Source organism: Trichosurus vulpecula, chromosome 1 (genome assembly GCF_011100635.1).
Source record: "Trichosurus vulpecula isolate mTriVul1 chromosome 1, mTriVul1.pri, whole genome shotgun sequence".
In the NCBI taxonomy this organism is placed as follows: Eukaryota; Metazoa; Chordata; class Mammalia; order Diprotodontia; family Phalangeridae; genus Trichosurus; species Trichosurus vulpecula.
This window is the reverse complement of record NC_050573.1, coordinates 33,881,515-33,907,490: the sequence shown is the minus strand read 5'-3', so window position 1 is coordinate 33,907,490 and position 25,976 is coordinate 33,881,515. Positions and strand designations below refer to the sequence as shown.

The 25,976-nt window shown below is 38.1% G+C and overlaps 1 protein-coding gene across 13 annotated transcripts in view; it reads right to left on the bottom strand.

The window, feature by feature from the left end:
* The window catches only part of ATXN2 (ataxin 2), a 119,488-nt gene that overhangs the window by 61,789 nt on the left and 31,723 nt on the right, over window positions 1–25,976 (bottom strand). For all 13 annotated transcript variants that reach the window (XM_036754883.1, XM_036754900.1, XM_036754910.1 and 10 more), the window contains one exon: window positions 24,027–24,177. In XM_036754883.1, the coding sequence (XP_036610778.1) occupies window positions 24,027–24,177 (151 nt within the window). The remainder of the gene's footprint in view (window positions 1–24,026; window positions 24,178–25,976) is intronic.

The window sequence follows — 25,976 nt, the reverse complement described above, 5'->3', positions numbered from 1 at the left end:
TCCCTTTGAGTTTCCTTCCTTGACCAAGTATTTCCTACGTGTCCACCAGGTTCCAGGAATGTGAAGTGTCCTGGGGACAGAAGGACACAAACAACAGTCCCTCCCCTCAAAGGAACTTCCTTTCTATTGGTGAGGAAGAGAACAGGAAACATCTACCTAAGAAAAGAAATACTATGCAATTTCCAGAGAAAAGTGTACTGATAAGTGGTCATGAGATCATCAGGAGAAGCTTCAGGTAGGAAGGGGCACATGAGCTGATCTGTGAAAGAAACTACAGGTCCACAGAAGAGGTGAGTAGGGAATCCTTTCCAGAAATGGAAAAAATCAGTTTAAGCTGACTGTAGAAAGTCTACTTGGCAAGAAACAAGAATGGCTTCAATGCCAAACACATGAGAATGGATCTGGTTCTACAGATAAAAGGGAGTAGCTGGAGCTTCTTGAGCAGAGGATTTGCTGGTGAGATCTGCAATCGTGTGGAGAATAAACTGAAGAGGTGAGAGACTTGGAACGATCCACCTGAGAGGGGTGAGTTCCAGAACAAGGGTGGTGATGATGTGGAGAACGAAGCAATGAGTTCTAGAGGTGAAATGGACAAGACGTGGCGATGAATTGGTTATGAAGAAAAGGGAAGGGAGAATGCGGCAGATGTCTTTGTCTCCAGTGTGACAAAGCTAGGGGACTGGAAAGTGCCTTCCACAAAATGAGAAATTCATAGCTAGTGCAGTAAGAGGAACAAGTAACGGAGCTCCATGGCCTGAGCTCCCATCTGAGCTGCTGCCTATGGGACCCTGGGCAAGTCACTTAATCTCTCTGGGCCTAAGTTTCCTCATCAGTAAAAAGAAAAGGTCATAGTAGATGGTCCCTTTTAGTTCTAGATCTAAGAGACTTATGATCAAGAAATGGGGAAAGTTAGAGGAAAGGAAGTTCTGCTGGACCCATGCTGGGTGGGATCTCTCTAACTGGATGTCCTACAGGCAGCTGCTAACAGCTCAGGAGAAAAACGAAGGCTGGATATGTACAATACCCCAAAACTTATTTGATCTGTGAACTAAGACTTTTGGGGCAGCAGGCACAGATCCAAGAGTTATCTCTACAAAGTCAGCAGTCAAGTTGAGAAAACAACTACTGAACACTTGCTGTGTTGCCAAGTCCTGTGCTAAGTGATGGGGACACAGTAAAAACCACAGTTCCCGCTCTTAAGGAGCTCATATTCTAATGAGGGCAATAACATACATTTATGTACACGCAAAAGAAACAATGAAATGGGAGGTAATTTTTTTTAAAACAATAGAAAAACATCAGAAAAACAATTGATCTGGAGAACAGATCAAAGAGAAATAATATAAGAATAGTTGGACTACCTGAAAAATACGATTAAAAAAAGAATCTTGATAAAACATTTTAAGAAATCATCAAGGAAAATTGCCCTTAAATCACTGAACAAGGAGACGAAGCAGAAACAGAAAAAAATCCACTGATCACCACCTAAAAGAGGAACACTTATAGGAATATCATAGCCAAGTTTCAAAGTTCCCAGGCTGAGGAGAAAACAATTTAAATACAGTGGAGCTACAATACGGATTATACAACACCTAGCAGCTCCTACATTGAAGGACCATAGATCTTAGAATACTATATTCCATAGAACAAAAGAGCTAGGGTTATGATTAAGGGCATCTCACCAGCAAAGTTAAGTAGAATCCTGAAAGAAAGAATGGACATTTAGCGAACTCAAAGACTTTCAGGTTTTTGTCATAAAAACCCCTGAACTTAAGGGAAAATTCGACATATAGCATCCAGGAGAAATATAAGGTAAACATTAAAACCAATTATAAAGTACTCAATAGGGACAAATTTGTTAATTCGCACACATGAAAATATTAGCAGTACTCTTATGATTGTTATCATTATTTGGGTAGTTTGAAAGAAAAAAATTTTAATTCAACAGTATGTTGGTTTCAGGAAATTAAAAATGAGAGATATGCACAAAGATAAAAATAAAAAATAAAGGGCAGGAATAGAATTTATTATGTAAAAAAAAGGCAGGGATAATAATCATAATCTCAAAGTTAAAACATTTAATTAAAAGTGAAAAATAAAGAAACTACACTATGTGTCAGCAATATTGTTTTAGGCCACTTAAATATCTAGACAGCATAAAATACCTGAGCATATACCTGCCAAAAGAGACACAGGAACTATATGAACATAAACTTTTCATGCAAATAAACTCAGATCTAAATAACTAAAGTAATATTTATTGTTCAGAGGTATGTAAAGTCACTATAATTTTTAAATGACAACTTTACCTGACTAATCTATTTATTCAATGTCATCCCAATTAAATTATTAAACAATTATTTTACTGAGAAGAAATAACAAAATTCATTTGGAAGAGCAAATGGTCAGGAACTTCAAATAAACCAGGAAAAAAAAGATGTAAAGGTAGCAGATCCAACAATATTACACCTTAAACTATAAGGAAGGAGTAATGTTGAAGTGCAAAAAGGATAATCTCTATTTTTTACATTAAAGTTTTCTTGTACAGATAAAATCTATGCGGCCAAGAATAGAAGGAACGCCGAAAACTAGGGGGAGACATTCGCAGACGATCCCTCAGGACGCGGTTGGGAAGGACACTGCTGTGGGGTAGGAAATGAGGAGCTGGTTGATCGAGACAACCATGGAGAAGGATGCTCCACCTGACTTCAGAGAGGCAGATGGCCGGTGGCGACGAGCACAGAGCAAACTTACATTCTTGTGTGTGAGTGCGTACGTGTATATGTGTATGTTTATAGATATCTACATACATGCATAAACATCCATGCTGAAATGTAGCCTTCTTTAGGGTGACGGGGAGGGAAGGGAAAAAAATAAGGCAAAAAGGACACAGCAGAGAACAAAGAAAACCAACGAGGAAGCAAAGAAAAGCTACATACTACAGTATTTATCTTACAGGTTTTCCTGAAATGGAAACTTATTGTTTTATACTGAATCCTCTCTTATGATCTGCTGTGTACATGGCAATTTTTTTTTCTTTTCTCATTTAAAAATTAAAAAAAATTATTAGAAGAAGAAGAAAAGGGGGGAGGGCAAGGGAGTGAAGAAGAAGTAGAGAAATGGAGATTGGGAAAGGCCTAATGACAGAAGGCAGGTCGAAGGTTGAATATGTTTGGAATCCAAGGAAGCCATAAGGTGGAGATTAAGGAGAGCATTCTCAGCATAGGGACAGCTAGGGAGAAGGTTCAGACCCGGCAAGCAGAGCCTGGTAGACAAGAACATCGAGAAAGCCAGAGTGGCTCCTTGTCACAAAGAAGTTCCTTTAGAAAGAAGTCGATAGACACATCCTGGCAGGTAAAATGTCTTTAATGGCCGATATACAAGCTGTTACCACTGACCCAACACCAGTGTTCCTGACGTTGATGTCACTTCAGACATCACTGAGAGGAAGATAAGAAACTAAGCAAAGAACGCTCTGACAACGGAAGGAGCATCCAAGAAGTCAATAGATAATAATCACCAAAATTTTGACTGGGTGATAAATATGGATTGAATGAACCTCCACGGAGGAAAAGCTATCGAGTGATGGTGATAGAGAATTAGGAAATAGCAATGGGAATTTGGACTCCCCAACTATGTGACCAGCAGGTTGGGGGAAGGGAGTCTGAGTGAATGTGTAACCAGTACCTGAAAGGGTGACCATGCTATGTAATCAGGAGGAAATCAGGTCTCAGGGCAACCAGATTTAAGGAGTTAAGAAAAGGAAAGATGAACTCAAGGAGTTGATGAAATCACCAAGGAAAATAAGGTATGAAAGAAGAGGGCCCTGAACAGGGACCTGGGATACTCCTACCCATACCTTAAAGTAAAATTAGCATGCAAAGATGACGGCACTTTTCAGATTAGCAAAAGGGTAGATCAGGGAACAAGAGGCATCAGCTACATGTATTTGTTGTTTGCCATGCAAGGAAAACAAATAAAAACCAGTATTTCAGAGCTCTCTGGAATTTGTAAGCCACGTGAAACAGATTCTGACCAACACTGTTAAAAAGCTATATATAGGTCATTATTATTTTCTAAAGAAAAGGACACTATGATAGAAAACCTCATATTTAAGGCCAATTCCATCATTTATCTGTGGTGGTTTCTAGTGTCTCCACAATTTTTCCAAGTAAAAAGGGGGGAGGGGCAGAATTACTGAGTCAGTGTCTTGAGAAGGTACACAAAAGATTGGTTTCACTTTTAACCAAATTCAGAATTGGTTGGGTTTCTTTTCCCCCTGCCCAGATTGAGATCATGTTTTCATTTTTCCTTCTCTTCTATTTCTGGTTCCTAACTAGCCAATAGCTAGAAGTAACATGTTGGTAGAACACAATCCCCACATGGCATTTCCCTAGAAAGCAAAGAACTGTCTTCTAAATATTCACTACGTAAGGTTGTTGTTGTTGTGTTTGTCCTTTATTCTTGAAGAGGACCATGACATCAGGGAGATAATGACAGAACTTGCAGCTGACTTTGATTTGAGTAAGGGAAGGCTGTGCAAGGTCACCAGCCTCACTTTCTCCTCAGAGTCAGAGGGTCGTGACCAGATATTCATCAAGATGACTGGAGATGGCCCAGGATGCAGTGGGAGACCCTGGCCCTTTCAGGCTAAGGTCTTTTCAGGTTCTCACTTTGAGAGGTAATGCCCATTCAGTGAATAGGCCTCTTCAAGAAATGAGTCAATCATGATAGAAAAAGCTATCCACATCCAGAGAAAGAATTATGAGGTCTTTTTTGTCCCCTTCTTTTTTGGTTTTGTTTCTTCTTTCTCATGATTCATTCCATTGGTTATAATTCTTCTTTACAACTTGACTACTGTGTAAATAAGTTTAACACGAAGGTATATGTAGAACCTATATTGGATTACATGCTGTCTTGGGTGGGGGGAGAGAAGGAGGGGGAGAAAATTTGGAACTCAAAAACTTATGGAACTGAGTGTTGTAAACTAAAAATATAAAATTTTTAAAACTTCACCAAAAAAAAAAGTGAGTCAGGGGATGGCCCCTTTAATTAAAAAAGAAAATCAAACTGGGAGGGGAAGACCCTCTGGGTCGCTGGCCAAAAGAGAAAGTTACTATTTAAATTCACTTAGAGCCAAGAGGGTCCAGAAAATGGCCATTAAGTGGTGCAGTAAACCTCAAGTTAACTATGCAGCTTTTGGCCATCAAAATTTATCTTCCTTTGGCGATCAGAGGCAAAGACAGAAGCATGGGCAGAGGTACTGAGAGCTGAGTTACCCAACTGACCGGGTCCCCGTTCAGACAGCTTGGACTACTCAGAGCAATCCTGAGAGTCTTCCCCTCCCAACTTGATTTTTTTTTTCTTTTTTGTAATTAAAGGGGCTATCCCTTGACTCACTTCTTAAGAGGCTTATGCACTGAATAGGCATTATCTCACTCGAAGTGAGAACCTGAAAATCCTTAGCCTGAAAGGGCCAGGGTCTCCCATTGCATCCTGGGCCATCTCGTTGTCCTGATGAATATCCGGTCATTGGACCCAGATGGCTCTGGAGGAGATAGTGAGGCTGGTGACCTTGCACAGCCCTCCCTCACTCAAATCCAAGTCAACTGCAAGTCATGTCATCACCTCCCTGATGTCATGGTCCTCTTCAAGAACGAAGGACAAAGTAAGGTGGGTTGTATAGAAGAGTAGCCTAGAATATGGCTATGAAATTATGTAAATGAGACTAAAGAGAACCACTATATTCATGCCGTCTAAGGAAGGCTGATTTCTACTTTGGAATAAATATTAGCAGTTGGTATTTTGTTATACTAGTTAATTTAAATTATGATTGCAGTAGTATTTTTGAAATGATGACATTTCTTCAACCATTTTGGCTCATTTTAGTTGAAGCAAAATGAATATGAGAATAAAATAATAATAAAATTATTTTTAACAACCCCAACAGCAATATGAATGTATTAAATTTGAAAAACAGGACATTTGTAAAGCATTTAGCACAGTGCCTGGCACATAGCAGGTACTTAAATGTTTATTCGGTAATTGTATTCCCCTTTTATTAGAACTCTCTATTTCTTTTTTTGCCATAAAAGATTAAGCTTTACTCAGTTTGACACGGGTGCTCCATTACTCTTTCCCCCTTCGTATATCAAAGGGTCACATATAACATACAGCACACACATACACACACCCAGGGTCATAAGCCGTATGGGAGACAGCATGAAGAAAAAGTAGGCACATTCCTCAATGTTGGAGAAAGGGTGTTGACAGTAATCCTCATTAGCTTGTCTGCTACTGTGATGCAGCACTGCAACTGATATGCTTGGTTATGTAGATTTACAAAATATATTATCTAATTTTTATTTAAAGTTATACTGTAGTTTTTATTTTTGTTCACTTGGAACACATTAAGATTTCTGCTGGCCTCCAGTCTTACATCTCCAACTTCCTTTCAGTTATCTCAAACTGGATGTCCAGTAGACATGGTAAATTCATTATGTCCAAAACAGAACTGATTAGCTTTTCCCCTAAAGCCTCATCACCTCTTGTCTTCCCTATTACTGTAAAGGGGAAACACTTATTTTCCTTGTGCCAGGCTCCAACCTAGGAGTCACTCTCTCTCACCACGCCCTCCCCCTTCAATATCTAACCTGTTTGCCAAGGCCTATTAATTTCACCTTTTCAAGATCTCTCAAATATAGCCCCTTCTCTCCTCTAACACTGCCACCCTCCCTGGTGCGGACCCCTTGTCACCTTGCACCTAGACTATTGCTACAGCCTGCTGGTGGGTCGGCCTGCCTCCAGTCTCTTCCCCACTCCAGTCCATTCCCCATTCAGAGATCAAAGTGATATTCCTAAAACCCTACCTAACTCAATAAACTCCAGTGGTTCCCTACTGCCTCCAGGACCAAATTCAAAATGCTCTGTTTGGCAATAAAAGTCCTTCATGACCTTTCCCCCACCTATCTTTCCACTCTCCTGATACCTTAACTTCCCCCCGCACATATTCTTGGATCCAGTGACACTGGCCTCCTGACTGTTCCACAAACAAAACATTCCATATCTGGGGCCCAGGCATTTTCTATGGTTGTCCTCATGTTGGGGATTATGCCCCTCCTCAGCTCCGACTACAGATCTCTCAGGCTTCCTTTAAATCTCAACTACAATCTCACCCTACAGGAAGCCTTCCTCAACCCCATCTTAATTCCAGTGAATCATTTCTTATTTATGCTGTATCTAGCTTACTTTCTCTCTCTATGTGTTTGCACGTTGTCTCCCCTGTTGGGACTGTAAGCTCCTTGAGAACAGGGATTGTCTTTTGCCTCTTTTTGTATCCCCAATAGTAGGCACTCAATAAATGTTTATTGATTAAGATGTCTATTAAGCAGTTGGAAATCAAGTCTGGAAGTTGAGAGAGATAAGTACGGGATGATCTGGGAATCATCAGCATAAAATAATGATTTTAACCCATGAGAACTGATGAGATCACCAAACGAAACAGTGCAGAGGGAGAACAGAAGGTCTGGGACAGAGCTTTAAGAATGCCCACCATTAGGAGGAAATGACCTAGAAAAAGATCTAGCAAAGGAGACAAAAGCAGGGACCAGACAGGTGGGTGAAGAACCAGGACAAGAGTAGAGAAATCAAAGAAAAGAGCGTGAAGAATAGTGACAAAGGCTACAGAAAGGTCAAGAAGGCTGAGAACTGAGGAAAGGATGGTAGATTTGACAACTAAGAGAACACTGGTAACTTTGGAAAGAACAATTAGAGGCACTATCGTGGATGGCCTCATCCAGTAGTTTAGCCACCAAAGTGGATGATGACAGGATAAGTGGATCAAGTGAAGGTTTTTTGAAAATGGGGGACACATGAGTATGTTCACAGGCAGTACAAAAGAAGAGACTGAAGACAAGTGAAAGAGTTAGGATAGCAGAGTAAGAAATCTGGTGGAGAAGATGAGATGGAATAAAATTCCTTGTGGGGCTTTAGAGGAGCTTTCCTTGATAAGGAGGAAAGTCATCACATCATGGGAGACAAGGGTGAAAAAGAAAATAGTGGTAAAAGGCATCTAGGGGATGTGAGATAAAGTAGAGGCGGGGAAAAGGAGCTCTCAGTAAATGGTCCCAATTTTTTTCAGTAAAATATGAGGCAAGGCTTGAATGAGAGGAAGGAGGCAGAGACATGGGAGGCTAGAGGAGAGATAAAAAGGTTTGGATGAGTAGCTGTGGTTAAATGGGATAGTGAGTCAATTAGGGAGGCACAAAAGGATTACCTTGCTTTACTGAGAGTTCAATTGAGATTAAACCAGTCAGCTGGTGATAAGGGGACAAGAGACTTGAATGCAGAAGACACTGTAGAGCTGAATTAATTTGGCCAAGATAGGCAAGGAAGGAAAGTGTAGTCACAGTACATGGGTGATGACCTGGGTTAAGAACTGAGAGGTGAAGAGAAAAGAGATCACAGTGAGGATGAAGAACAGGGTTTGGAGATGCAAGGCAGGGAAAAAAGTGGAATGACAACAGATTATGATCAGTGAAGAGAAACTCAGTGTTCGTGAACATGGCGGTGGTACATCTACAAGTGATGGCGAGATCAAGGCTATGTCCATCCCTATGTGTGGTTGAGGTGGGATGGAGAAGTAGGTAATAGGTGAGGATCTGGGAGGTTCAGATGTTGTATGTTTAAGTACCTTAGTATGAGTACAGGTGTTGAGAGGAATGTCCTGGAGGTCAGAGGACAATAGCTCCCAGAATTCTGAATAGGTGGTAGAGAGGAAAGAGGTGAAATTTAGTGGAGCTGTGAACTGGTCTCCAACTATTCTGGAGAACAATTTGGAATTTCATTCACCCTGAAATACCATTACTAGAACTGTATTCCAAAGAAATCAAAAAAAAAAGGAAAAGACCTATATGTACAAAAATATTTACATTTTTGTGGTGGCAAAGGACTGGAAACTGAGGGGATGCCTATCACTTGGGAAATGGCTAAATAAGTTTTGGTCTATAATTATGATAGTACTGTAAGAAATGAGGAGGAGCAGGATTTCAGAAAAAGCTGGGAAGACTTATATGAACTGATGCCAAGTGAAGTGAGCAAAACCAGGAGATCGTTGTACACACACAGTAACAGCAATATTTTAACAATGATCAACTGTGAAAGACTTAGCTACTCTAACCCAGAGCTTCTTAAACTTTGGAAGGAGTTGGAGGAAGGTAGAGAATTTGGAACTCAAAATTTTTAAAATGAATGTTAAAAAAAAAGGAAAAAAATAAAGGAAGGAAAGTTACTGAGTAATGGAAGCAGAAGAAGAACCTGTAGTGGTAATGGGGAGCAAGGAGCAGCCCAACTGCACCACCTCAACCAGTGAGTCAGAGGTGAAATGAAAGTGCAATCCCTGCTGCAGAGAAAAGCTATCATCATCAGGAGGGAGTCAAGTCTCAGTCAGAAGCAGAAGAAGGGAAAAAGGAAAAGATTTAAAATGAGAACAAGTTTACTGTTTACAGAGCAAGCATTCCAGAGAGGGGGAGCTATAAAGTAGGACATTCAAGGGACTGGGTGGAGGGGAATGGGAATTAGGTCACAGGCAGTGGACAATTAATAACGTATGTGCAAAATGAGAGCTAATGGTTCAGAATCTCTGGGATGAGGAGGGGATGACCAGGTCAGAGGATGAGTTCAGGTAGGTTATCAACATCCCTAGAGAATTAGCTTTCAAGGTGGTGTCTTCTCAAAAAGAAGTATAAAGGAAGTCATTCCCTTAACCAACTAAAGTGATTAATTCATTTTCCTGCCCTAGGCTTTGGATTTCCCTAAAGTCTTCTAACATCTGGTTCCAATCCAAACTTCCAGCCTTATTTCATATGATTTTTCTTCCACATTATTTTCTAGCAAACAGAACAACGTCCTCCTTCCTAAATTTGACAAGCTCTCTCCCACTTCTGTTTTCACAGAACACATGCCTGGGGTGTATGACGTTTCATTTCTGCATTTCAGAATCTTCCTCCAAAGTTCTGCTCAGGGATCACCTCTTACATTTATCTTTTTGAGATTAAGACCAGCTTTAAATGTTCTTTCCTTCCACAAACCATCCTAGAGGGTTCTAGGTCTCTCTTCTTCCTTCCTCAATCCCTATAGTGTCAAACTGTACTTCTATGTTCACTGTCATACTTCCTTCTTATGTTCCATTTGCCCAAATAGAATATGAGCTCCCAGAGGGCAAGGGCTAAGTGATTTTTCTATTTTCATTGTCTAGTACAGTGAGGTTTTTTAATAAACATTCCTGAGTGTGTTTACTGAAATGGGATGGAGTAAAGTCACTAAGAGAAGGGTGGTAGACCTTCATTGGAAATCTTCAAGCTAGAATATCACTAGATGGATATGTTGTAGATGGGAATCTTTTTCAGATATGAGTTGAATAGATGGTTGTTAAGGTAGCTTTCCTCTTTACAACTAGTGTCTCTGATAAAGGCCTCATTTCTAAAATATACAGGGAACTGAGCCAAATATATAGGAATACAAGTCATTTCCCAACTGAGAAATGGTCAAAGGATATGAACAGGCAATTTTCAGAGGAAGAAATTAAAGATACCTATAGGCATATGAAAAAATGCTCGAAATCACTACTGATAAGAGAAATGCAAATCAAAACAACTCTTAGATACCACATCTCTCCTGTCAGATTGGCTAAAATGACAAAACAGGAAAATGATAAATGCTGGAATGGACGTGGGAAAATTGGAACATTGTTACATTGCTGGTGGAGTTGTGAACTGATCCAGCCATTCTGGAGAGCAATGTGGAACTATGCCCAAAGAGCTATAAAAATGTTCATACCCTTTGACCCAGCAATAACACTTCTAAGGTTGTATCCCACAGAGATCACACAAGTGGGAAAAGGACCCATATGTACAAAAATATTTACAGCGGCTCTTTTTGTGGTAGCTAAAAATTGGAAATCAAAGGGATGCCCATCAATTGGGGAATGGCTGAACAAGTTGTGGTACATGAAGGTAATGGAATACTACTGTGCTATAAGAAATGGGGATGACACGGACTTCATGACAACCTGGAAAAACCTACACAACATAATGCTCAGTGAGCAGAGCAGAACCAGGAGAACATTATACACAACGACAGATATATGGATTCTGTGAGGACTAACCCTGACAGACTTTGCTCCTCTCAGCAACACAAGGTGCAAAGACAACTCCAAAGGACTCACGATGGAGAATACTATCTATATGCAGAGAAAGAACTATGAAATATGAATGCAGATTGAGGCATACTTCATGCTTGCCCTGTTTGCCCCCGCTTTTTTTCCCTCTCTTTTGTTTTTGGTTGGGTTTTTTTTGGTTCTGTTTCTTCTTTCTCATGATTCATTCCATTGGTCATAATTCTTCTCCACAACTTGACTAGTGTGTAAATTAATTCAATGCAAAGTTATACATGGAAGTTATATGGGATTCCATGCCATCTTGGGGAGGGGGCGGGAAGGGAGGGAAGAAAATCTGGAACTCAAAATTATGTAGAACGGAGTGTTGTAAACTAAAAATAAAAAAAAAAATTAAAAAAGAAAATACCAATAACTATTTTGAATCTTCCTATGCTATTATATCTTAAAATAAATTATCATTGGGCATCTAGGTGATGCAGTGAGTAGAGCACCAGCTCTGGAGTCAGGAGGACCTGAGTTCGAATCTGGACCCAAACACTTGACACATGTACTAGCTATGTGACCCTGGGCAAGTCACTTATCCCCAACTGCCCTGCCAAAAAAAAATTATCTTTTTCAATAAAGGCAGGGAAGCTTCTGCAATAATACTAAAGGTATCAGCCTTTTATCTCCCTAGGCTTCTTAAAATACTAAGCATATAATTTATTGCTATTTCAGGTTACAGAGCAGTAGGAGCTATTTTATATAAGATGAATTTTTAAAACTTCTCAGTTTAGAAAACAAACAATAATTCTGACAACAAACCTAAAATTATCATAAATCTGGTTGCTCTGGTTGAGTAACCATGGTTAGCAAAACACATCTATACCAGTAAACAAAGAGATCCAAAGATGCCCAGTTTGAATAATTACAATTTTTTTAAATATCCTTGCTTATATTTATCCCTCCATATTTGGGGAATGAAAATTTATTAATGCTTAAAGAATTAAATTATACTTTAGATTACACCAATATTTAAATGCATTTACCATCTAATTAGTATCAAAAACTTGATCTACCAATACAGATTGCAATTCATCACAACTTCCACCACTGTGGATTTTTGCTAGTATAGATAGATGTGTGTTGCTACCCACGACTACTCACTACTACTATTAAGAGCAACCAAATTCCTGAGTGTCCATGTCTTGCCATTAATTGCCAGAAAACATCTACCTGTTGTCATGCAGCCCAATCTCCCTTTATTCCACTGTGAGCTCAGCTCATTATCCATTTAAGCTCCTAAGACAGATCCATTGTTAGACTTAACTCCATGGGCTCCACAAACTGCATGTGAAATATTCTGGGCATCAGATTCTTTATTCATTTATCTCATTTGGATGGCTTAGGCCAATCCCTCTTGAGTTACTTTCGATTGCACTGATGAGTAATCTGGGAGGCTAATAAAAACACAATCATTAACAAACAGATCACCTGCACAATTTTTATGCAGCTAGGGAATCCCCCCTCTGTGGGATTTTGCACAGTACAACTTCTAGGATACTGGGAAAGACCTTTGATGAGCAGGTATTTTTTTTTTAAACTTATATTTTGCTTTGATGATAACAGACGTTTCACAAAACAACAAGCCTTCTGCCAAAGTACATTCTCCTAAATGTTGATACACGTTGTGTCCTTTAACTTTGAAAATATAGTAATACTGACCGCATATTTCTAAGTTGACTTCATTTATACTGGCATACTTGTGCATACTGGGGCCGTTGGTGGCAGGACCTGAAGTCAGGAAGACTCATCTTCTTGAGTTCCAATCTGGCCTCAGATACTTACTAAGCTGGGTGACCCTAGGAAGCCCCTTAATCCTGTTTGCCTCAGTTTCCTCATCTCTAGAATGAGCTGGAAAAGGAAACGGCAACCACTACAGTGTCTTTGCCAAGAAAACCCCAAATGGGGTCAGAAGAGTCAATGGAACATGCATATTATTCTGCTTTCTTCATCAGCACTGCCTCAGGCAAATATCCTAACTGTTCCCTAAATTCTTCTCAATTGTCATTTCTTATGGTATAATAATAATACTTCACCGTATTGTAGACCTCAAACCTGCCAGTGAGTTAAGGAGATGTCTCCTAAGCATGTGAAGACTTTCCCCAGTGGAATGGGCATATGAGAATAATTTGTTCCAAAGGCCATGAAGGCAGCTGAAGCAGGTGCTGTGGAACACTTGGAGCTTTGTCAGGTATTGAGGACTCCAAGGTCATCCACTGCATCCTAGGCCATCACCAGTCTTCTTGACTTTTGTCCTCCCATTGGACTTCAACGAATCAGGAAGAGATAGTAAGGCTGATGACTTCGTGCAACTCTGCCTCACTTAAACTTAATTCACTCTGAAGTCAAAGCATCAACCCATGTCAATAGCCCTCTTCAAAAACGAAAGTGTGAACTAACAACTCCACTGTATCCACATACCATAATCTGTTCAGCCACTTCCTAACCATTGGGTGCAATTTGCTTTTACCTTTTTTTGTCATAAATAATGCTGCTGCAATTTTTAACATATCGGTCTTTTCTTGCCATCAGTTTTCTTGAAATATAATCTTATTGGTGATATATCTAGGTCAAAAGGCATAAATAATTTTTAAAACTTTTAAAATGTTTTTAACTTTTCTTGCACAATTCCAAATTGCTGTGCAGGAAAGCATTTCATAGTTCCACCAGTGGTGAACATAAACAGCTCCTCCACCATTGAGTTTTACCAATTTTATTATCTTTTCTTAACATAATCAGAATAAGAAAAAAACCACATGGTAGTTTTAATTTGTACTTCTTGGAATATCAAGCCTTTTGAACATTTTGTCAGGTGGCTGTTAGCAGTATTTTCTGTGACCACTTACCTATTGGAGAATGGCTCTTAATATTGCCTAATTGTAATTCCTCTTAGATTTTCAATGTCAGGCTTTTCAAAGATATTCACATTCCATGTTTGCAAATCAATTAACACATTTCACTGAATACTCATTCCTGTGGCTGAATGTATAGAAATCTCCCTGGGACTGTAACATATATTGTAGGAGACACCTACTCTGACTATGAAAAACCTGCCTCTTACCTTTGTATGTTTTCATCAGGTACAACTTTGATATGTAGAGAATTATAGCTCATTTATATAGTGTTCCAAGATCTATAAAATACCTTACTTAAGCTACTTCGTTTGACTATCCTAATAATCACATAAGACAGGCCAACAAGTCAACAAGTATGCTATTAGTCCACATTTTTCAGATGCAGAAACTGAGGCTCAGAGGTTCACAAAGCCAGAAAGGATCAGAAGTGGCCCTGAATGTAGGTCTTCCTGACTACAAATCCAGCAGTGACCTATCCAATAGACCAAAGAGAACAAAAGTCTCTCTAAACAAAGAGAATAAAAGAGATGATCTAAAGTCACTTTATTTCTTGGTCCATGACATTTTCCATTCCATTGGTATCTTCTCTTTGAAATATCCAGAAAAATAGATCCCTAAACACTTTTAAAACTGTGTGTGTGGCATCTAGCCCACCTCTCCTCTCACTCAACTTCATCTGGGGAAGAGTCACTTGTCACATCTTCACTTGAATGCATTAGGTAGTATCTAAATAAAATAATTCCACTCAGTCTACGAGGAGCAATTGTGACTGAAATGCCAGCTTGGTACCATTTCATTTCAACTTATTATTTTCTTTCCAGTTTCATCTACAAACACCATGTTTTCTGAAGGGTCATGTCTCCTCATCTTCTTTCCACCATCTTAGAAGGTGATTTTCCTGGCAACGATCCAACCTCCTCACTTCACAAAATCTTGAAGGAAAAAAAAACTTTTGTCCTCAAAGGATACTATCTTTCACTGTCATGGCTCTCCCATTTATCAAGGAGTCCATTGTTTGCTGGCCACAGCGGTTTTGAGGGTTCCTTCTCTCTCTCTTGTGAAAACTGTTGTGTACTGAGTTTAAACTTTGCTAAAAATGGTCCTAGTCAGTGTCCTCATTTTTGTCCACTTTTAATTTTTCAGAATCAACAGCTTATTTAGCCAGGTCAGGCTAGCACTACTAGAAGTCATATGCATTGACTGTCTCATCTTTAGCCTCTCTTCTAATTTTGACTTTAACTATACACCAGGGACAATCTGACATCATAAACAGATGATTGTTAACTGTCTTTAAAAAGCAGGATTCTGTGAAGGTACAGTCAATTTTTTTTTAAACAATGTTTGATGGTTGTCATTTGAAGCACTTCTAAAACAAAAGTATTTCTAGTTAACACACGAACACCTTTCATTTTTTACACCCATCATTTCCCACATCATCACCCCTCTACCTTCACTCAATGGATCCTCTACCTCTTCATAAACCAAACAGCAAAACAAACATATGACACAAGCCCCCTCATTCATAAGCACTCAGCGCTCCCTCGTCTCTTCAATGACAGGACAGACGGGTATTTCCTAAGCTTTTCTTTGGAACTTACAACTTGACCAAGTAGGCCTGCCTTTCAGTATTGTTTATTTCTGTAGTCATTAACTGTGTTTCCTATTTTCCTGGTTCTGTAGTCTTTGTTTTTGCATCACTTCTTAAAAGTTGTTCAATTTCTTACCACAAGGAAACTAGGAGAGCAAGGAATAAGTTACCTGCCAGATATATGGAGAAGGGAAGAATCTATGACCAAACACGAGATAGAGAACATTATGAAATGCAAAATGGATGATTTTGATTACATTAAATCGAAATGTTTTTGCACAAAGCCAATGTAACCAAGATTAGAAGGGAAGCAGAAAGCAGGGAAACAATTTTTATAGCCAGACTCTCTCATAAAGGCCTCATTTCTAAAATATGGAGAACTGAGTCAAATTTATAAGAATACAAGCCATTCCCCAGTTGATAAGTGGTCAAAGGACATGAAGAGGCAGTTTTCAGAGGAAGAAATTAAAGCTATCTATAGTCATGAAAAAATGCTCTGAATCACTATTGGTTACGGAAATGCATATAAAACAACACCTAACAGATTGGCTAACATGAAAAAACAGGAAAATGATAAATGATGGAGAAGAAGTGGGAAAACTGGAATACTAATCATTGTTGGTGGAGCTGTGAATTGATCCAACCATTCTGGAGAGCAATTTGGAACTTTGCCCAAAGGGCTACAAAAATGTGCATACCCTTTGACCCAGCAATACCACTTCTAGGTCTGTATCCCACAGAGCAGAAAAAGGACCCAATGTACAAAAATATTTATAGCACATCTTTTTGTAGTAGCAAAGAATTGTAAATTGAGGGGATGTCCATCAATTGAGGAATAGCTGAACAAGTTGTGGTATGTGAGTGTAATGGAATACTATTGTGCTATAAGAAATGATGAGCAGGTGGACTTCAGAAAAATCTGGAAAGACGTATGTGAACTGATGTTAAGTGAAATGAGCAGAACCAGGAGAACATTTAAAAAAACCTGGAAAAATTTACATGGACAGATGCAAAGGGAAATGAGCAGAACCAAAAGTAACAACAGTAACAGCCACATTGTGTGATGACTGACTTCAATAGACTTAGCTCTTCTCAGCAACGCAAAGATCTAAAACAACCCCAAAAGACTCACAATGGAAAATACCACACACATCCAGAGAAAGAACTTTGGATTCTGAATGCAGATGGAAGCATACTATTTGCTCTCCTTTTCTTTTGTTGTTTTCTTGTATTTCTTTGTTCTTGGTGACTGTTCCTTGTGAGCACTGCACCCGCTCTCTTGAGGAGTGTAATAAACGCTTTCCTCTGCCCACTCTGGTCTTGAGTTCTTTGGGTGAGAATGGTCAAGTCACATGGATCTTCCTAAGGTTATGCTACCAGGAAAGCAATGAGCAACAGAAGCATGTGTCAGGCTAACTTCCCTGGTAGGAGGAATTAAGTGGCAGATCAGAGCAGGAGTTCAGAGCCTCTTAGATCTGAGTCAGGTCCAGGTTGGTGGTTCTTGGGGGAGGAGGAACGCTGGTATGGCAGAGCTTGCTGTGTAGAAATAACTCTGAAAACAACGGCGCATCCCCTCAAGCTTGGAACAAAGTACTCTTTACTCTACAAGCAGTCGTACCCTGACGAAAAACTCAAGGGTCAAGTAAGTTGGCTGGGAACATGGCCAGGCAGAGAAAATGCTCTCAGAATCAAACTCTGGAATCTTTCTTTGGTGACAAAGAAGACCAAAACATACAGCCAGAAGAAGTCAACAAAGCGGGCCTACATCAAAAGCCTCCAAGAAAAACATGAACTGGTCTCAGGCCATGGAAGAGCTCAAAAAGGATTTGGAAAAGCAAGTTAGAGAAGTAGAAGAAAAACTGGGAAGAGAAATGAGGGTGATACGAGAACACCATGATAAACAAGTCAATGACTTGCTAAAGGAGACTCAAAAAAATACTGGAGAAAATAACACCTTAAAAAATAGACTAACTCAAATGGCAAAAGAGCTCCAAAAAGCCAATGAGGAGAAGAATGCCTTGAAAGGCAGAATTACCCAAATGGAAAAGGAGGTCCAAAAGACCACTGAAGAAAACACTACCTTAAAATTAGATTGGGGCAAGTGGAAGCTAGTGACTTTACGAGAAATCAAGATATTATAAAACAGAACCAAAGGAATGAAAAAGTGGAAGACAATGTGAAATACCTCATTGGAAAAACCACTGACCTGGAAAATAGATCCAGGAGAGATCATTTTAAAATTATTGGACTACCTGAAAGCCATGATCAAAAAAAGAGCCTACACATTATCTTTCAAAACATTATCAAGGAAAATTGCCCTGATAGTCTAGAGCCAGAGGGTAAAATAGAAATTGAAAGAATCCACAGATTGCCTCCTGAAAAAGATCCCAAAAAGAAAACTCCTAGGAATATTGTCACCAAATTCCAGAGCTCCCAGCTCAAGGAGAAAATACTGCAAGCAGCCAGAAAGAAACAATTTAAGTACTGTGGAAACACAATCAGAATAACACAAGATCTGGCAGCTTCTACATTAAGGAATCAAAGGGCTTGGAATATGATATTCCAAAGGTCAATGGAGCTAGGATTAAAACCAAGAATCACCCAACCAGCAAAACTGGGTATCATGCTCCAAGGCAAAATATGGACTTTCAATAAAACAGAAGACTTTCAAGCTTTCTCAGTGAAAAGACCAGAGCTGAACAGAAAATCTGACTTTCAAGCACAAGAATCAAGAGAAGCATAAAAAGGTAAACAAGAAAGAGAAATCGTAAGGGACTTACTAAGTTGAACTGTTTTGTTTATATTCCTACATGGAAAGATGATATGTATAATTCATGAGACCTCAGGATTAGGGTAGCTGAAGGGAATATACATATACATATACATACATACATATATATGTACATAATATAGACAGAAGGCACAGGGTGAGTTGAATATGAAGGGATGATATCTAAAAAATATAAAATCAAATTAAGGGATGAGAGAGGAATATATTGAGAGAGGGAGAAAGGAAGAGATAGAATGGACTAAATTATCTCACATAAAAGTGGCAAGAAAAAGAAGCTCTGCTGGGAGGGAAGAGTGAGGTGGAGTGAATGAATCTTGCTCTCATCGGATTTGATCTGAGGAGGGAATAACATACACACTCAATTGGGTATCTTACCCCACAGGAAAGAAGGAGGAAGGAGATTAAAAAAGGGGGATGACAGAAGGGAGGGCAGATGGGGGAGGAGGTAATCAAAGGAAACACTTTTGAAAAGGGACAGGGTCAAGGGAGAAAATTGGATAAAGGGGATAGGAAGGAGCAAAATATAGTTAGTCTTTCACAACATGAGTATTGTGGAAGGGTTTTGCATAATGATACACATGTGGCCTATGTTAACTGCTTGCCTTCTTAGGGAGGGTGGGTAGGGAGTCTTAAAAGCAGATGTTCAAAAAAAAAACTTTTTGCATGCAACTAGGAAATAAAGATATACAGGCAACGGGGCACAGAAATCTATCTTGCCCTACAAGAAAGTAAGGGAAAAGGGGATGCGGGGGAGTGGGGTGACAGAAAGGAGGGTTGACTGGGGAACAGGGCAGTCAGAATATATGCCATCTTGGAGTGGGGGGGAAGGTAGAAATGGGGAGAAAACTTGTAATTCAAACTCTTGTGAAAATTAATGCTAAAAACGAAAAATATTAAATAAATATTTTTTTTTAAAAAGAATTTGTTTTAAGAGAAATCAGAGCACCCTTTCCCCCCCTCCCTCTTAACGATAGATTTATTGTTTTACATCCAGGAAAGGAAGGTTATTTTACCAATACGGGAAAAGCAAGCTTGTAAGAGAAAATTTTGTGTGAACCGAGGACCAGCTAAAAAGTAAATAGGGTTTGATTAGAAAATCTAGTTAGATACTTGGAGAGTCCTACAAACTAAAGTTTAGCACTGATCAATTTAGAAGTCATTTTTTGTATTGGTGTGTGTTTTGAAATTAGGAATTTTGTTGTAATTTATATGAGATGCTACTCATTTTTATAGTAGATTATGTATTTGAATCTTAAGAATGGTCTTACTTCTTGACCCCCAAAAGAGAAGTTTAAGAAAGCAAACTGAAATGTGATATTTATTTTGAAAAATTCTTTGTGTTACTTCTGTGAATAATATACCAGGACTTAATTGTTATTCAAACAGACCAAGTTTCTGTAAGCTGTTGCAGGTTTTATAATTGCTAAAAACAACTTAAAGGATTTTTGGCGCCTCCATCTTTTAGGGAATAACAGAATTACAACTGGCCATAATTCAACATTTTAATTTTTACAGGTGTATTAATAGTCAATATTGCATCTTGAGAATAAAAATATTTACCACAAAAAAAAAAGACTCCATGATCTTACCTCCACTTCCCTTCTCCCCTTTGCTCACACAGCCCTCACTCTCTACCAGACCCTCAATCCACTCTTTTCTTCACTATGACAATAGCTACCCAAAGGGTCTCCCTGCACAAAACCTCACTCCTCTCCTTTCTTGCAGATAACAAAGTGGTTTTCTAAAGCACAGGTCGGACCAGTTGAGTTTCCTACTCTATAAATTCTAGAGGTTCCTTCTTATTTCTAGGATGAAATATAAAAACGGTGTTTGGCATTTAAAGCCCATCACCATTTAGTTCCAAACTAGCTTTGTTACATATAATTACTGTTCACTTTGTCTTACATCCTTCTCTTGCTGTCTACTCACACATGATCTCTTTGATCTCCGTACTTTTGCACAAGTTGTCCCCCATTCCTAGAACTTTCTGCTATTGTTTCTGCTTCTAATTTTCTTCAAACCTCCACTTAAGCTCCTCTTTCTCTATCTGAAGCCTTTCCTGATCCCCCCTAATTGCTAGTGCCTTCTCTTCCTAGTACTTAGTTTGTCTATAACTGTCACTATACATGCTGTCTCCCTTTAAAGAAGACAACCACCATGTTTATCATTTTGTCTTTGCATCCCTTGTACCTAGAACATAGTATATGCTTGATTAAACGCCTGCTATTGATTATAATATAATAATCTATTTCCTGACTTTCAAGGAGCTCACATTGCAATGAGAACAGACAACATACAAAATATGTCCATACAAGATAAACTCAAGATAAATTGGAGACCATTTCAGAGAGAAGGCACAAACATTAAGAAGAACTGGGAAAGGTCTCTTGCACAAGGCAGATTATGCTCCACTGGGAATTAATAACAGTCTAACATCCAACAATGCAGTAAACAATCTCCGGTAATTCTTTTTGACTTACAATTCAAAGCTCATTTGGCAAACTTTTTATTTTTTTAATTATGAACTACCTAATGAGTGTTTTGGATTTTAAAAGCCATCATTTATGCTGGAAGGGGAAAAAAAAAAAACATTGAACAGTATAAACTGGCTGAATTACCGAGGCATTTTTTCTTTTGTGGCCAATTAAGAACAAGACAAAAATTGGTATGAGTTTAATTCAATAATGAGTTATTGTCTACTGAGCTAAGCAGTGCAAAGTACGCATAAGATAATCTCTTCCTTCAAGAGTACTACAATTTCAAAGCAGTAATCATCAAAACAATCTGCTAATGGCTCAGAAATAGAGTGGTAACAGATTAGGTACACAATACACAGCAGTATATGATCCATCCAAAGATCCAAGCTTTGCATGCAAGAATTCAATATCTGGCAAAAATTTCTGGGAAAATTGGAAAGCAATTTAGCAGAAACTAAGTACAGACCAATATCTCACGCAGTATACCAAGACAGGTCAAAATGGTTACATGATTTAGACATAAAGGATGCTATCACAAGCAAATTAGGGGACCATGGAAAATTTTACCTATCAGATCTATGAATGGGGGAAGAGTTTATGACTAAATAAAAGATAGAGAGGATCAGAGGAAGCATAATGGATAATTTTGATTACATGAAATTAAAAAGGTTTTGCACAAACAAATTCAATGCAGCCAAAATAGAAGAAAAGCAGGAAAACTGGGGGGAAATTTTTTTACATTGTTTCTCTGATAAAGACCTCTTTTCTTAAATACATATGAAACTGAGTCAACTTTCTAAAAAATAAGAGCCATTCCCAAATTGACAAATGGTTAAAGGACACAAACAGGTGGTTTTCACGGGAAGAAATCAAAGCTATAAAAAACCACATGGAAAAATGTTCTAAATCACTCATAATTTGAGAGATGCAAATTTTAACAATACTGAGGTACCACCTTATATCCATCACATTTTCTAAGATGACAAAGATGGAAAATGACAAATGCTAGAGGGAATGTGGAAAAACAGGGCACCAATGTACCGTTTGTGGAGTAGCGAACTGGTCAACCATTCTAGAAAACAATTTGGAACTATGCCCAAATGTCGAAAAAAGTGTGCATACTCTTTGACCCAACAATGTCACTACTACTAGGTCTGTATGCGAAAAATATCAAAAAAGGAAAAGGACCTACGTGTACAAAAATATTTACAACAGCTCTTTTTGTGGTGGCAAAAACTGGAAGCTGATGGGATGCTCATCAATTGGAGAATGGCTGAATAAGTCATCTACGATTCTGATGGAATAGTATTATGCTCTAAGAAATGATGAGGGAGCCAGCTTCAGGAAAACCTGGGAAGGCTCATGAACTATTACAAAATGAATGAGCAGAACCAGGAGATCATTGTACACAGTAATAGCAATATTGTAACAATGATCAAATGTGAAAGACTTAGCTACTTTGATTAATACAACGATCCAAAACAATTCTGAAGGATTCATGATGAAAAATGCTATCTAGAGAATTGATGGACTCTGAATACAAATTGACATTTTTTTTCTTTATTTTTCTTGCCCCCCCCTTTTTTTTTTTTTTTTGCAACACAGCTAAAATGGAAATATATTTTAGATCAGGGCTGTCCAAAATTTGGCCTACAGGCTGCATGCAGCCTACAGTGCTATTTATGCAGCCCGCCTACAAGCATAGAAATTTACACAAAAGCTTTAGTAAATGACACCCAACTACCACAGAGCTCTCACTAAAATGGCAAATCAAATATGTTGTCTATTGTTTCAATAAAAACCTAAGGTTGGACGGTCCTGTTTTAGATGTATAATTGATATCATATTGCTTGCCTTCTCAACAGGTGGAGGATTTGGAGAAAGAGAACTTGGAAATCAAGAAAAAATTTTTAAATGTTATAAATAATGGTTTAGAAAAAATAAAATAACAAGAATATTTCCCCTAAAAATATTTCAAGATTTCAAAAGATATTGTTTCATTTTTGTTTTCCTAATTTCGGCCCACTTGAGAATGCAAAGATAGTATAATGACAGATAACAGGGAAGGAAATCTTTTTCCTGAGTTTTTTTGGCAGAAGTTTATGACATCATAAACTAATCAGTTTGTAACCGACAGATACATTTGTATAAATCTGTAACCAATACATATCTTCCTTGTGAATTTACAAATTTGAGTATTTTTTAAGTGCTTAAACATTCTAGTGAGTTTTGGGGGCATCATTCTGTAGAATTTTTCAAGGAAAAATAAAAACAAAAACATTGTAAAAGTTAAAAAAAAAAACCTTACAATCCATAGAGGAAAAGTAAAGACATATATAAATAACTATAGTTCGAGTCAAACTACAAGTTACGTGTTAGTTTTAGCAAACAATAATAAAGTTTATTTATTTTTCAAGTACAAAAAAAAAATAACAACTTAAGAACCAATACCTGACAGTTGCCTTTGGAATCTTTTCTCTGCATTACTAAGGCTACTGAGCCGGGAAGAATATGTTCTCTATTTATTATAATAAACCACAAATTCCCACATTCTCAATGGACAATGGTGTCGAACTCAATTTCCATAAGCCTACATTCCCTTTTTGATTGGCAGTATATTCTTTACTGCTTACTTGGGAGCCTGGTCATCTGCTGACCCAACTTGCTTATCCCCTGCTAAGACTAGGACACAAGGTGCTAGCTCTTCTCTATCAATCTCCCTGCCTACATCAATTGATTTCTCCAAACCTTTTAAGTATGTGTACTGTTAAATTAAATGAGCCATGGCAAGCTCTAAAACATGAAGAAAGTAAAGGATATCATACTTTAAGAAACCTCAAAAGTACAATAAAAATGCAAATCAAAAAAAAAATTACCTTTTAATTGAAATCAGTTAAGATACAGGTGTTTCAATGTATTTTCTACCAAGACTGATTAAAATGTACATTTTGTCTACTTAAAATTTTATAAAAGTCATTTTTCTAAGTCAAATTAGTGAAAATCAAATTGGTGAAAATAAATTATAAATATACAACAATTAACCAATTTAATAAGCCTACTCAGTAATGTGCTGCTATTTGCACCAACTTAAACCTACCTCTTCTGGCATAATTGGAATCCATGTCTTTGAACTGTACCACAACAAAGTCTGAACACTTGAACAAAATCCTCTCCACGATATCTTCACGCTTTGGCCCAGGGCTGGAGTCTGTGGTTTTCTTATGAGCAGCATCAAGCACTAAATCACACTAAAATTGAAAATAGGGAGGTATTAAAATATCTGTTAAAAATCAAATTACAGAAAGATTTTACAATACTAAGCACTTTGCCAAGGTGGGGAGGAGGGTGGAGGTGTGGGGTGATTGGCCTCAATTAACTTGTCTCAACAGTACATGAAAAATCATATTCCCTAGCCTATGTCAATGGTCTGATCTACTGGCTCAACACCTCCATGCTACCATTTAAAAGAAAAAAGCCTCCTTCCCCTCCCCCCCCCAAAATCTATCAACTAGTTTTAAATATTTAAAAAAGTTTTAAATATTTAAAAATATTTTTTAAAAATTAGCATTCTTATTCCTGTTACCACCTCAATAAGACCAGAAGAAAATCATACAGTGAGTGAAAAACTTATCTCACATCTATAAAGCAATTTATACCTTAAAAAAAAAACATTCACAAAAGCTCTCAAGAAAACTGTGTAAGGTAACCTACAACATGGAACTCTTTCCCCATTTTGCAGTGGAAGAAACTGAAGCCCAGGTAAGACTTGCCTCAAGTCCCACAATTACTTTAAGAGTCAATAAACACTTAAATCCAGACCTTCTGACAACAACTCAAACCTTATTTCCAATATGACAATCCTACCTCTCTGGGGGAGAGAAATAAAGTCATCAATGCTGAAATAGCTTTGCTCTGATTAAAGAGGTTGCCAACTATAGGTGAATAATTAAACAAATAAGCATGTCAAGTATCTACTGGGTGCTAGGCATTGTACTAGGTCCTAGAGGTCACAAGAACTGTACAAAAAATGAAATAATCCCTACTTGTAATGAGCTTACATTCTAATGGGAGAGAGGTATACATAAAATTATGTAGAGCATAAAAATTAAGTGAATAAATACAAATACATACAGAGTATTAAATTAAAGGTAGTCTGGGAAAGACACTAGAAGAGGAGAGGTAGTGTGGAGGAATAGGAAAGGCTTCATAAAGAAGCCAGTGTCTTAGTTGCATCTTACACTCAGTCAACCACTGTCACTGTATTAGAGATCATTCCTGTTGTTTTTTACCATAGTGAATTTTTCAGTCACCAACATTCATAAATACTTCAAAACACAAAGACTAGAACAGAAAACCATACCAGAAACTGAAATCCTGCCACATAAAGAATTTTAGGGTTTTAAATACATACATAAGATAAAACTTCTTTATTCTTCACATTCCATCTCCCTCATAACAATATATATGTTTACATGTGTGTGTATATATACACACACACGTTTTGTGTGTGTGTGCGTGCACGCGTGTGTGTGTCTGTGTGTGTGTCTGTGTGTGTAGCCAAGTAAGACAGATCAACATATTGGTCATATATGAGCATGAATGGTTGGTTCTATAGCTTTAGTCCAGATTTGTGCTGAAGATGTACCTTCACATCTTTTACAAACTTAAATAGATTTTTGAAGCAAATTCTGAGACACAATTTAGCTTAAACTAGATATTTAACAACACAACAGAAAGCCATCTATACAACTGAACTCTTATGTGCACCTTAACCAACCAGAATTCTTGAGTATTTGACATGCAAAGATTACTCACAATATAAAATGTGATAATACCCTTTACTCAAAAATGTTACACTAAATCAAAATGAAATGCAATATTTTAATCAAAGAATTGTAATTAGACTGTTCAACAAGCGTAAAATTAGGGAATTTTAAACTGGAAATGCCCACTTTTGTTTGAATTCAGGGGACCTCTTTCAGCTTTCCCTTTGAAAATACCTGAGGCACGAAGGCTATCACCTGCAATTTTCCCGCAATAAGGGCAA